Source organism: Glandiceps talaboti, chromosome 3 (assembly GCF_964340395.1).
Source record: "Glandiceps talaboti chromosome 3, keGlaTala1.1, whole genome shotgun sequence".
In the NCBI taxonomy this organism is placed as follows: Eukaryota; Metazoa; Hemichordata; class Enteropneusta; family Spengelidae; genus Glandiceps; species Glandiceps talaboti.
This window is the reverse complement of record NC_135551.1, coordinates 27,159,883-27,173,911: the sequence shown is the minus strand read 5'-3', so window position 1 is coordinate 27,173,911 and position 14,029 is coordinate 27,159,883. Positions and strand designations below refer to the sequence as shown.

Sequence of the window (14,029 nt, the reverse complement as noted above, 5' to 3'; positions counted from 1 at the left end):
ACAACTTGCAAGCTTACACCAAAAAGTCCGACTCGCTCCCACATTCAGTCAAGGGGTTAACATAAAATGCAATGTAGTTTCAGAAAGCAATTTAGAATTAGATTATTACCAATTTTACCAATAAAAGCTATGTTTTTGGCATTTTTATCAAATATAGAAGTGCGATTGGTACCGTGGCATATATAGGCTGTTATTATAATACTTTTTTAGCTTAGACCACAAAAGTGGCCCCAAATAAGGCTAATAACTTTTATTTCATTCAAATGTGCGGTTGCTACTAAAATAGCGATAAAATGTTTATGGGTGTCTAGGATAGGATAGACAAACAGGGAGAGGTCACACACAGAGAGCTACTTTCTTGACATTATGTTTATTTACACAGAGGTATATATGGAAGTCTTTGCACGTGCACTGGCCAAGACTACAGTAGCGTGACTCGTTTTGAATACAAAGGACCAGCGACAACCCGTACCTGCATACCATGTCAGTATAAGTGAATAAATCAAACGAATCATTTGTTTTCAATTGTTCCTGAACTGCTCAAAGTTGAAAACAAGATCATTCTATCGGAAATAAATCTGCATAATAGAAAAACAAAGTTATCATTTGACTGTGGTATTAGCATGGTGGTAAATGGTGCGCGTCTCTCTTCTTCATTACAGGCACGTGTCACCGCCATCAAATACCGCCCTCTACAAAGAAATTTACAAAACAGAAATCTTTTGTTTTTACTTTAAAAAAATTACACCTGTGGATATGAAAGCTTGACGAAAGATATTTGTAGTGTCAAACCATGACTATCACACTACTAGGATCATTTTGTCTTAACCTGAAATTGGTTACCATTTTCATTGAAATGATTTATACAAAACACACTTGCAATTATAAAATGATATAAAATATACAACTTCATACATTTCTAGTAGCAAATTATGAAACCATTATTTTTTTCTCCACATGCCTGTTCTATCCTAAAAATATTAAAGTGGCCATATGGATGAGAATTTGGTATTTATTTTGGATTTTTATTTGATGAAACAGTTTCACTATGTTTTTTTACTTGAAAAAATAATGTGAAATAACATATACCAAGTCCATGTTCACAACTCAATAAACTGCAAAACATTAAACAATGTGTAAAATGTTTGTTATTGTACGTATAATAACAAACTTTTTACACTTTTTGCATCTTTTTGCAAAGTATTGAATTTGTTTTATGAAAAACAGTTGTTTGGCAGAATTATAGAAAACATTGGTCTAAAACGAAAGAATGAATGTAATTGTTATAGCTCCACTGATAAGACAACAAATGCAAGAACCTGGAAATTGAAATCGTGGCCAGTTACTTGGTCTCAACAACAGGATAGTCGCTTTCTCTTTTCAACACACACACACACACACACACACACACACACACACATTTCGATGCTAATGTTCGCATAGCATGTCTGGCTAAAATTATTTTTGTACGAAAGTAGCTGTTGTCAAAGAAAAATCCCTTTTACTTCTAATTCAGAGAACAAACATGAGAAAGATACCCCAATCTCTTTGACTTGACATGTTGTTTCACATTGATTTGTTAAGTAGGAAGCCATGATAAAATTGTTTTATGAATTAAAAATCCATAGTAAATACCTAATCCTCATCCATATAGCCATTCAACCAAGACTATGTAAGTGTGGAAAATTGCTAAATTTCCTCTGTCATTCTACACTTCATTTTTCATATACTAATAATACTATCAAACCAGAGTTTCAATTTGGTGGCACATCTCATATGTTTTTTGTTATGAGTTACACAAACCAAATACAGTCACTGATAGCTGTATCCACATGAAATGTTACATTTTCTCTCACAGTGAATACAAGCAAAAGTTTTGTGTTTGAATTTTCCTTGTTTCATCAGACAGTGGTGTTGATTTGTGTTCACAGTGAGATGAAATGTATCATTTTATATGCTTGTGTGCTATCTTCATTTCTTTTATGTAATTTTAACAAAAAGCCTTGTGTGAAATAAAAAACGCCATGCCATGTCATTGCAACTCTATAGTCACTCTGGTTTGGTAGTAAGTCTGCAATATCTGAAACTTGCACTGTACACTGTTTAAATGTGTTGGTGTTTGAAAATACCTAATGATATATTTTGTACAAGATGTTATAACAAGTATTGTGGAGTATATTGTGCAAAATACAGAATAAATAATACAAACTGATATCATTCTCAACATTTTTATTATACAAAATTAACATTCTATTTATATGATGTTTATGCATTTTGGCAGTTCTTTGATGTCAAAGTTAGTTTTAAGAGCATCAACTGCTGTACTTTTTACATCGAGAAAGTTTACAATCATTACAGAGTTGAAAGGAGTACTTGAAAAGGACTTCTCTATACTCTGGGACTTCTAAACACGCTGAAAATGCTTTGCAATTTAAAATAAAGATTCTGTAAAAATTTTCTCAGCATCCATCTATACTACAGTGGTCTGAGATCATAATTTCTATCATGATATATGTAAACAACATGCGACACTATTAAATGTACATTGACAGTGTTCAAGTATGTGTCAAAATTTGCCCTTACTAACACATCATGGCAATCACGCCAATCTGACTCTATCATACAATCTGGTCATGGTTGCCTCTAACTATAAAGTTTACTTTAACTTCTTTAATACCAAAAATATCACAGTGAGCAAGATGCTTTTCTGAGGGTCGCATACCCTCCTCTCTATATTCCCTATATCTTGCATATATCTTGCCACCTCCTGTGTGTGTTAAAGCAGTCACATACTGAACATTGGTTGGACATGTCACGATAGTTGGAAAAGCCTACATTTTAGTGTCATCCAACAATGAATGGTGATCAAGCAGAAGAGTGAAAACTATTACTTGTTAACAAATAGAAATAAGTTGATTTTTAAATATCTGAATCAAGGGAATTGAGACATGCATAGGAGAAGGCAAAAGTAGGTATGATTTATTGCATGTTAATGAAGATATCTGTTGTTTGGGCAAAAGAGTGTGGGCACTCTGTCAGAATCTGAGTAAGAGTGTATTTATGGCTTGTAATCTACTACAAACCTAAATGGTGAAGTTGGTCCAGCTATATCAGAAGGGATAAACATGATTAAACTCTAAACATCACAGACTTAGTTCATACATAGTAAAATTGTCTTAATATACTATTACTGTCATCCATGAAACAACAACAATCTATGGATATGCTGGGTTCATACGAGTACAAATTGAAAGAAATGACATGACATTAATAAGCAGATATTTCAAGGTTGTACTCGACATGATTCATTATCTTTTCCATAATAATAAATAAATAAAACAAATAGCTGAGTGTTCTAAACTTTCAGACACACTGGATCATTCAATAATAAATTGTTACAATATCTGGTACATTTGAAGGCCACTGGGTCAAGCTGACCTACCCTAACCCATCCTGTACTCTCATATTCCTTTACTTGGTTTCACATTTTCCTGTTTGCATTCATGCAAATACAGATGTAGAACTCTTGCATATTTTTCATCAGATTATCTACAAATTCTTAGCACTTTTTCCCTAATCTTCTTACATATAAAAGTTGTTAACCTACACATTGTAATAAAACGTGAAAAAACATTAGTACATTTACTTGAATGAAGTGAGATAAGGAGAGACTTCACACAACGACAAAATTAAGCAAAAATGACAATGCAACAGATACAAAAACAACTGGGGTACCTCTGGTTCAGGGTACACTTTTATCAGTTTGTTAACATCTGTGGAAGTTATAATGTAACACTAACAGTTGTACTTGATTGTTATAACATGTAGCATTCTATCAGTAAACAGAGTTATGGGGTCCTGGTTTATGTGGTGTTATATTATGTGGTGTTTATACTTTGATAAGTTACCAACACTAATTACAATGTATGTCTTTACATGTAACTTGTCTCATTCCTGCTTACCATGAGCAAGTAAAGACACTGGTGTTTTTTCATGGATTGTACAATGAAAATACACATCCTCAACATACCCTTTGCACAATTACACTGAAACAAAATATACCTTATGCATAAATATACAGCAAATGGTATACATGTTGTAATTAAGTGTGATGGCAATAAGGATGGTGAAGTGTAATAAAATCAAACTGTACTTTCATAGCTACATAGACTCCATAAGAGAGTCAAGGTGAACATCAATGCTTCCAGCTTGAATATGACTTCTGTTTCATTTATGCAAAAACTGCAATATCACTTCTGGTAACAATGCAAAGCATTGCACACAACAATGTAGCCTATACAAATATATGTAAAATATTCACAATTTCACTGATGTTTGAATTATTCTAAGTGCAGCTAAAAAGATGAAGAATTTCTTTGACAATATTAAGGCCATGTAATCTTCTTAATTGACATCTTCTTTGTTGGTGAAGTATCTGATGATGACGATGATGATGGTGATAGTGGTGAGGTACATAGTTTTTTCTGAAAAAAGAAGCCATGAACAATAAATCATTTTGAATGTGAATTACATTTGCTAATTTACCCAAATTTAAGCAACAACTAAAAATATTTCAGATTAAATATTAGTATATCAGACCCTTTTGTATCTCTCGAAAACTGTCAGTGAAAAGTAATTACTTCAAAAATGAAATACCGCAACCGTTTTTTCTGATAAATGAAGTCTGAAATTAAAGGCGAACAACCACTCTAGGAAATAGAGATATTTTTATGAACTATGGGTTCTGCAGAGTCATTTAACGATATTCATCATCTACAATTACTTAAGATGTTTGAGAAACTTCAAGTTGATCTTGTGCCTTTATAGGGTACTAGTATCTTTGCTATGGGCCATTGCATCATGGGAGTCAGCAGAAATAATATATTTATGGTTGGCAAGCACAATAAATGATAAGAGATGTTTTAAACTGAAGGGAATATGCACTTAGGAGTCAAATCAAAGAAATGCTGCAATCTTTTTTCACAAAACAGACATAACAGTAAAACACTTACCTGTTTAACTTTCTCTTTATCGGAAGACTTTGTTGTTGTTGATGTTGGTGATGACAATGGCGGTGACGTTGATAATAGTGATGATGACGATGTTGATGATGTTGGGGATAAAATAGGCTTGAGTGAGATTTTCTTCTTGTGTTCAGGACTTTCCTCTTTTGTACTACTTTTGTCACCTGATGGTCGTTTTAGTGAAACTTTTTTACATTCTTTACTATGATTACTTTGTGGAGTGCTAGGATTACTATTTAGTTTAATAATTGTTCTACCACTACCACCACCACCACTACTACTATTACCGCTACTGACTGATTTGATTTCTGTGTCTTTTTTTGAGGGATTTAATTTGACAACAGTTTTATTTTTGTTGATGACAATTGGTGGTGGTTTAAGTCTCTCTGTTGTACTTGTGATGTTAACTGAGGTGATAAGACCTGTATGTGATGATCCGCCACTAGCTCGTCTGTAAACATAACAAGAAATGTTTGTTATCATATGGGTTCATAGGTCTTATCATTGGAGGGTCTATGGTCATATACATCTTAACACTGTTAAGTCAAAAACACCATAAAACAGGATTAACTTGAGTTTTGACAGAGTCATAATCAAGGAATGTTGACAAGTTTAAATCTGACTCAGAAGTCACTCATTGCTTAGGATACAAATCACATTTATTATGAAGTCTAACCTTATCTCTAACCTAACAACATCAATACACCTAGCCACCCTTGAAACACACCATATATGAGGGGCAATGCTGCAGGTCTACAAACTATCCAAAACATTGATAACTGCTTTGTTTCACTCACAGAAATCTATATGTTTCCAAAAGAGGACATGCTGCTATTATATGTACATTGTGTTTCCTAGCTTGCATACAAGGGCATGTCTATTGGACAATTGGTCTTGAATTGGTTCACTCTCCTTTATTCTTGTCATGTCAGTGTCAATGAATTGTCTTAAAGATCTACATACACTTTTGACACACATTGTTACTAAGTCCCAACCTGCATTTTACAAAAATCAAGTACAGTGTATTTTTGAAGGATTTATTTTGACAATAGAGCTAACAACTAAGACTTAATTTGCCAGTGAAATTATTAACTGACAAATTGATTTTTTACACTGTCTCCCTAATAAGATCACACAATCAATTGGAAAATACTTTCATTTAACCTGAAAATAGAAAATTACCTTTTAGCTGCTGGACCTCCATCTGACACTGACATATTTTTGACAAATTTTTCAACATCGCTGATTTTCCTTTTCTTAGGCCGTAACTTTGCCATTATTTTACCTCTTCGGTTATCTCTGAATTCACGTTGTGGCATTGGTAGCACCGTTCTGTGGAACACTTCAACCAATGCATCCTTGTCCATGTTGTACATGTTGTCAAGACGCACACATCGCTGAAAAAAATGTGAACATCATGAAGTGAAATCGAAGGAACTATACGGAACATACATTTAGAGAATGGACACAACACTACACTACAATGCGTTACACTTTGAAATGTGTGACATTAAATCAAACTTTAAAATGACAAGAACAAAAAATATATAAACCATTGCAACAGTATCAATTTCAGGTAAATACCAAATTAATTTTTTCATAGTTCACTTTTATTAGTTTGATATCTTCTTATTACATAGTCATAGTGACCTAGGTTTTACATTTTAATAGGATTCTTTTACAGACGTCACTTATCATATAAATCAAACCCCTATACAGTGCAATGTAGTGAAAGTAAGTACTTGATATATGCTTATTTACATGCACAACTTTCTCAAGTTGAATTCACATTTCATTGTCAGTACAAGATGTAGTTAGTTAAAACAGTCCCATACGCCATAGATGATTGATAGAGATCCTGTGTGCAAATAAACTACATTATTATCATAATAGATCGGTGGTGTTACAGTGAGTACCATCATAACCCTAAGGCCTAACCACTTGTGTACAAATCGCCCCATTGCACTGCACTGCACTGCATTGCATTGCATTGCATTGCATTGCATTGCATTGCATGTGTGCGCGCGTTGGAATGACGAATGAAGTGATGGAATGTCAGCGGACTACGTTGTCATCGAAGAAGAAAATACGCGATTGTACCAAAATAAACTTACCGATTTTAGGATCTTAATGATGGTTTCTTTACTTAAAATTTCTGGATGAAGTAAGTCTACTGTCTCCACCTCCATGCTTTCTGTTGTCGCCATTACGGCGTAAATGAGAGAGTGAAGTTCAGATTGCGATTGACAGTTGTGTCGCAATCACAAATTTAAAGATTATTCCTTCTCTACCACTGGATAAATGTCATCATTTTGGCAGAAAAAATAATTTATACGGAATTAACTTTGATATATACTGGAAATTGGTGAAATTTATAAACAGAACCTCAACTGTACCTTTATTACAGAAGCATTATATTAAAGATATCAGATCAGATTTTATCCAATATGAATCTTAGCCTAGTTTTGCAGAATGACCGTATTTTGACCTTTGATTTGTTTGTTTGTTGCCTCATCTTAGTTTTTATCACATTCGAAGATATTCAATTAATTTTAAATACATGTCCACAAGATTGAATATTAAGTTGGACAATGTTGCTTTTAGGGAAAAAATGTATACAAATTTGTGAGGTGATAAAAATGTGCGATCGCAGAAATCGTGACCTTTGACCCACAGTTTTTCAAAATGGCAACTTTCTTTGGAGAAGTGTTGGATGTTGCTTCAAGAGCGTTTGATGCAGACGACGATGAAGATGATGATGAGAAAATAACCCCACCGAGGTAAGAGGTGTCCTAGCTTTAGAAATAAACGAAATATAATTTCACACAATAAGATATGTAAGTCTCGTCATATGAACTTACCTGTGGGTTTGTGACAGGTGTGTGCACATGTAATGAAATGATGTATCATTGTACACTGTCACTGGCAGTGGCTCATCTAGGAAGCCCGACCCTCCACAATTTCACAAATTGTTTTAAGCTAGGAAATAATCTTTTCAATATCTAACAATGGCCATAGCAGGTACGGAAATGTAAAATATATGTGTTACAAGTTACAACATTTGTAATTTGAAGTGGATAGTAAACAATCTTGTCTTTTTCCATGTCTCTTAGCTCACCAGTTTTAAGATGGTCTCCAGAAATCCGCAATGAAATCAAACAATCAGAAGACAGTGTTTTAAATTGTTCTTTATTACTATTGGCCATTGGCCCAGCACCAACTGGTAAGTGTTGAAATATTAACAGACAGTACAGTGAACATGATGGATAAAGCATAGCATAACTGAGCAGAGAAGATCATAGCCAATGTAAAAATAGTGGCAAGAGTTCTTGATTCAATTTAGTGTTTAAGAATCTTGTCTCAGAAGGGTTTTTTGAAACCTTGTAATGTTTTTCTCATTGTTGAATTTTACACAAAAGAATAACAACATCTGTTGTTAAAATATACAAATATAATGTAATATTTAAAGCCTTATCACTTCACTCAAGACTATTGCCTATTGTTAATAAAAGGTTTATTCTGGGCAAAGTATTCACTGTGTCACCAGAAGGATGGGTGTATGGAAAACTCAAAAATGTCCATTTATGACTGTCGTCCTTGAGTGAGTGACTGACCATATACACTTCACAGTATGTCATAGATATTGCTGCTGAGCTCACTACGTTGTCAGCCCTTTACTGTGCAAGGAACGACAACATGTCTTCAAAAGCCCTACTTTTATGTTTGCGAGTTCATGAATATTTATGATTTAACGTCTGGCAGAATATTATAGCTAGTGATCGGGCTTAGAATATATTTTCACGTAACATCCTCAGTTTTCTACATTTTACTCATATACAAATGGTGCACGTCCAACTCGGCCCATTTCCAACTCGGCCCACCAACTCGGCCCACCGTCTACCAACTCGGCCCACCAACTCGGCCCACCGTCTGCCAACTCGGCCCACCAACTCGGCCCACTCTCTGCCAACTCGGCCCACTCTCTGCCAACTTGACTATAGATATTTTGTCCCCTATTCGTCAATTCGTAAATACTAAGTAGTCAAGATGTACAACTCGATGTGATTGTAACGCTCATCGTCCTCTCAATTACACAAATAAACAGGAAATGTAGACACCTCCCTGTACCACAGACAAGAAAATCCCGTGACTGAAAACACTACTATTACATTTATTTCCGTTCCCAAATAACAATATAACAGTGTAGTTTTTTGGTTGAATATCAGTATTGTGATCAGTTACAAGATAATTCATCTCAGCATATTAGATGAAAAGGTAGTACGGTGTAGTACATTTCGGAAGGTCAATGGTATCTTACAGTCAATTCATAAAAGATTTCATGACACACATGCATGTACCACATCCTGTAAACAGCGCGACACGCCTATCCCCGGCAGAAAGGGGGCATGGAACTAGACTACCCCGGAACCACGCCTCCAAACCCGTAAGCAGTTGTGATCAGTCACATATCTCAGGAGCACCACCAGCGAAAAATCATGTAAATTTCGATCTCTCATAGTGATGTTCGGGTGAGCCCGTGTCGGGGCATGGATGTATTAGTAAGATAATACATCCATGATTAGGGAGAGTTGAAAAAAGGGGCGAGTCAAATCGCGTTAATATCAGTGGTGTGAACGGTGCGTCAAACGGACACGTTGTTATATTGAAATACATGTAGATAGGTAATGGTAGCCCGTCCTGCCGACGGTGAATGGGTCTACGTTACTGTACCCTCAACACCGAAGGGACGACAAACTGTATGCAAGCGCGACTAGGAAATGGCATGCATCGTGTATAGTGAACACAGAATTAATGTTTTCCTGTTTCATTTGATCGATATAAGTCCTGTGTTCCTCAACCCCTTCAGTAAATTCATGCGATCTACATTGTATATGTACTAGTATGTCAATCCATAGTGTCTTTACAAGTAGTAGTAGTATACCGATGTCGGTGCTTGGAGCAAAGGATTTTTTCTCTGATTATATGAATATTACTAGTATTTGATATTATCACGTCATCGACTCAAGACCTTGGCTTTAAATGACACAAACATTTTCGTCATGACGTGCGTGGGCCGAGTTGGCATGTAAATGGGCCGAGTTGGCATGTGAATGGGCCGAGTTGGCATGTAAATGGGCCGAGTTGGCATGTGAATGGGCCGAGTTGGCAATAACGTGGGCCGAGTTGGCGATGGGACGAGTTGGCAATGGGCCGAGTTGGTCCTACCCCTATACAAATAGAATTCTTCAATTTTGTGTCTTCCATTGCAGGTTTTGTACAATCCTATGTATTACGTGAAGACTATGAACACATTGGTGTTATTGTGAGTGGTTTGAGAACAAAAGACAGTAATAGTTTTCAGCAAACTTTACACACAGATAAAACATGCTTTGTGTATAGATTGAAGAGAAGACCTGATATTGTGATATGTCAATGTAATGCCAGGGTGTCAGCTGACCAGGCATTTCACTGGACGGAAAAGGTGAGTTATAATATTTTATTATTAATTCATTTATTTCAGCTGTGGCCCTTCATATAAAAGGTGTGGTTGAGTGAGAGAAGGGAGATAACAGAAATGTCGCATTCCAATATATAAATGTAGTTTTGTTCATGAAGGCAAGATTGTCAATTCTACTTGTGTTCCTCTGGTATTGTACCAGATTTCCTACCTAATGAGGCTATGGGTTGTGGAAACATGCAACCTGTTTGCTGTTACTTTGACAAGAACACTGTAAGTCATGCCATGTACTTACAAGAAGAGTTGATTCTTTATGTTCTTTATGGTCATTGAATTAAATATTGAAAGTGCTGGGAGTCATTTTGGGTTTGAAAACTGAATAACCTTTATAAATAGCGCCCTCTGGTGGCTTCACAAGATACAAAGTATTAAAGATTGTAGTCATTTTAGGTTTAGATAAGAGGGGAGATCTCCCTTCCACTGTCTATGAGATAAGCCACTCACATTGCTAGTAACCATAAACAATCTAGTATTGGTTACCCAGACATATGTAATTGGCTTTTACTATATTATTCAAATACAGTTTGTATTCGTAGCTTGTTAATGAAAGTGAACCAGGAAAGAAAATCATTGAATATTGTGCAATGCACAGAAAACATGTAATGATAATCTTTGTAGAATAGTCACAATAATTTTATGGACTCTTTAATAGACTGTTTTCTTCTTTCATATTTCAGTTATTTTCCAGTATAAAGAAAAGCTGTGTTGTCATATTAGCATCATCCCAAGTCACAGAGTACAAAGCCTTAGAACAGAACCAAACAATACCTTTTATCAAATGTCTGTGTAGTAGTGTGTTCACAGAGAAACCAGTGTGTGCATATCTCCCACAGCCTAATACAGTCTCAGAGCTTCCTTCAGCAGGTACGGTATCGTCACTAAAAGACTTGTACATAACTTACAACTTTTGTGGTGTGCACAAAAGAAATCATGAATTTTCGTAACTTTTTGCAATTTTAGTCTTGATTTTTGACCATAATTGGAAAAAATATTTTAAAATTTATTAGACTAATATGGCTGTTTTGTTTTCAAATCAGTATGCCCTCATGCATTAAACAGATGGTTTCTGTCACAATGAGAATGTGTGCTTTCCAAAATGTATTACAAGTATGATATATAGGTATTGTTCTTGTCCTTACAAAAGAATATCAAAGCACAGAAACAAAGTATATATATCTATTCTATTTTAGAGACTGAATGACAGATCCAGGGAGAGATAACAAGTGATTTTGACTCTGTCTATGATATATTTCTTCTTTACAGTTCTGAATTTTTGTCAAGTTCATAGCATTCCATCAGTTCTTTACATGGCATACTTAGACTCAGCTCATTTAGATATTGCTTCAATGAAAGTATTCCTACCAGTATTAGACAATGTACTCCTCAAAGAAGTGTCAAAGGTAATATGACATTCTATCAATTAATCACCCTCCCACTTCAATATATAAGGGGCTCGTACTTAATTCCATGTTTCTCATTGTAAAACCTTAAATATGATGGGTTGGTCGGTCAGTTGAAAGTAAAAAACACAGTTTAAAAAAAAAGTAAGTGTATGTGTACATGTTGGTGATACTTTCATTTCATAATCATATTTTGATAGTCTGAAGTTAGAAGGAAAATTGAATCATTTGTTTTATTCTAAAGTTCCAAAATTTCAGACAATAATTTTTTTATCAGACATGCACTTATTTAGGTCACCATTGTGCAATCAGTGACGATGTGATTTTTTCTAATCCTGCCATAGAAGGCATATGTTTTTAAAATTATTTTGCCAGATTGAAGAATTTTAGGGTCAGTCAGGGTATGAGAAACACAGAATTAAGTACAGCTGCCCTTACTGAATACATAGCACATTACTATAACATATCTTTTCAGTGCATCACACCTCACTTGTGATATATCATAGTTCTTGTTTAAATTTTTAAAAATAAATCTTATGTGTATGCATCAAATAATATCCGGTTTGATTATCATCATGAATGATGGGGCAACTTAGTGTACACCAGTACAGACCCTAAACACTTCAATCCCTATGTTTAACACTACAGTCTATCATGTTTTGCTTGATTGTTGAAATAAGTTTGCATTCGCGAAACATGACATACTTCATTCAATGTACATTTAGTCTTCAATCTTGCCAACTCAAGGCCCTTACTTCTATCATGTTTGGCCCTGCAGCAGTTTTCTTTTGGCCTGTTGTTATGGGATTGTCAACACATGTAAAGTTAAGTTATCATGCTAACAGTTTAATGGCAATATGTTATTGATAAATATTCACTTTCTTGAAATAAACTTACGTCATTACATATTCCAATTCAACTTAGTTTTATAACAATGTCATCGCCTTACTCTGTACAGAACACATTCTCTAACAACACAAAGAATATACCAAAGAATATATCACAAAATAAACACATGTAACATAAAATACCAACACTGCACCTAACAAAGGCAACACGGTGATGTCATAATAATGTGATGTCACCCACATATCATTAGTTTCTATAAGAATTCATATGACTTACAGTGTCTTCACTATTTCATTTTCAGGTCAATGGTAAAGCAGACAATTCACTGAAGAAACTTGTAGAATTAAATACAGCACAAAATCCTCTTTATATTTAAACAACTAGTTTATAGTATTTACCTTAACAGATCAAGTTTCCCCTTTACATGTGATCTTTCCCAGGAAAGTAAGTAAAAAAAATGAAATCTGGTTAAATGAAAATGACATTATTTTTGTTCATGTTGTATTTCATAAAATGAAATGCTGGTTTTTATTTGCATAAAGGAGCTTTCTGATTGGTCAATTAGTGTCCGAATAATGGAAATATATGGTCATGTGAGGGCGTCCTACATACATGATATTCACCTCCATATCTTCAAGGGTTTGAATAACATTTGGAAGCATCCTTGATTACTCAGCATTTTAGTGTAAATACTGTATGTGCACTAGTTTAAATGTCAAATTTAGGATACCGGTTGATACAGTAAAAACACCACTGCTGTATGGTACACAGCATTCTGTCAGATTCATATTTTTTTTAAGCCATCCTTTTAGTCCAGATATCCAGCTAAACATATATTCCAACCTATGTGTTAAAGGAATTGAAGTATAGCTGGAGATGTGATAAATGTTTGACAAGAAAGAAAATTGTTGTTTTGTGTTTATCTGATGCATCTCCCCCTCCCCCCCCCCCCCCCCAAAAAAAAAGAAGTTTGCTTTAATCCATAGCTATGATATTCAGCTATGGCATACATTCCAACCTAATGTGATAAAGGAGCATCCACAGTGGTTAATCTTTCAGTCTTTTTCACTATGTGACTAACATACATTTAATATAATTACAACAATGATTTCACAAATTTAGAATTGATCTTTCGTTTGTTACCAACCAGGTTTGTGACGAGACAATTTGAGAAGTGTATTTTCAGTTTTGGTTCCATTTTACATGGACATGCCAGTGATAGAAATAAAGTCATTTTT

The 14,029-nt window shown here is 34.8% G+C and overlaps 2 protein-coding genes across 2 annotated transcripts; one reads left to right on the top strand and one right to left on the bottom strand.

The window, feature by feature from the left end:
* Positions 1-4,261: 4,261 nt before the first annotated feature.
* Positions 4,262-7,239, bottom strand: LOC144433461 (ashwin-like). The gene is made up of 4 exons (XM_078121792.1): positions 7,139-7,239; positions 6,207-6,421; positions 5,013-5,475; positions 4,262-4,484 (listed from the first exon to the last, which is right to left on the bottom strand). Exons 1-4 carry the CDS (start codon positions 7,229-7,231, stop codon positions 4,386-4,388), a joined length of 870 nt encoding a protein of 289 aa, XP_077977918.1. The 5' UTR covers positions 7,232-7,239; the 3' UTR covers positions 4,262-4,385.
* A 464-nt stretch (positions 7,240-7,703) lies between these two features.
* LOC144433418 (proteasome assembly chaperone 1-like) lies at positions 7,704-13,635 on the top strand. The gene is made up of 6 exons (XM_078121734.1): positions 7,704-7,804; positions 8,138-8,247; positions 10,295-10,506; positions 11,220-11,406; positions 11,806-11,942; positions 13,093-13,635. The coding sequence occupies exons 1-6, from the start codon at positions 7,710-7,712 to the stop codon at positions 13,165-13,167; spliced, it is 816 nt and encodes a 271-aa protein (XP_077977860.1). The 5' UTR covers positions 7,704-7,709; the 3' UTR covers positions 13,168-13,635.
* The last annotated feature ends 394 nt before the right edge of the window (positions 13,636-14,029 follow it).

What these genes read in the sequence shown, in the direction of transcription:
- LOC144433461 (XM_078121792.1), bottom strand. Translation starts at nt 7,231, where the DNA reads ATGGCGACAACAGAAAGCATGGAGGTGGAGACAGTAGACTTACTTCAT. An exon ending in GGAGGTCCAGCAGCTAAAAG is followed by an intron (nt 5,476 to 6,206) that starts GTAATTTTCTAT and finishes TTATGTTTACAG; the next exon opens with ACGAGCTAGTGGCGGATCAT. An exon ending in ATAAAGAGAAAGTTAAACAG is followed by an intron (nt 4,485 to 5,012) that starts GTAAGTGTTTTA and finishes TTCTTTTTTCAG; the next exon opens with AAAAAACTATGTACCTCACC.
- LOC144433418 (XM_078121734.1), top strand. Translation starts at nt 7,710, where the DNA reads ATGGCAACTTTCTTTGGAGAAGTGTTGGATGTTGCTTCAAGAGCGTTT. An exon ending in GAGAAAATAACCCCACCGAG is followed by an intron (nt 7,805 to 8,137) that starts GTAAGAGGTGTC and finishes CATGTCTCTTAG; the next exon opens with CTCACCAGTTTTAAGATGGT. An exon ending in CATTGGCCCAGCACCAACTG is followed by an intron (nt 8,248 to 10,294) that starts GTAAGTGTTGAA and finishes CTTCCATTGCAG; the next exon opens with GTTTTGTACAATCCTATGTA.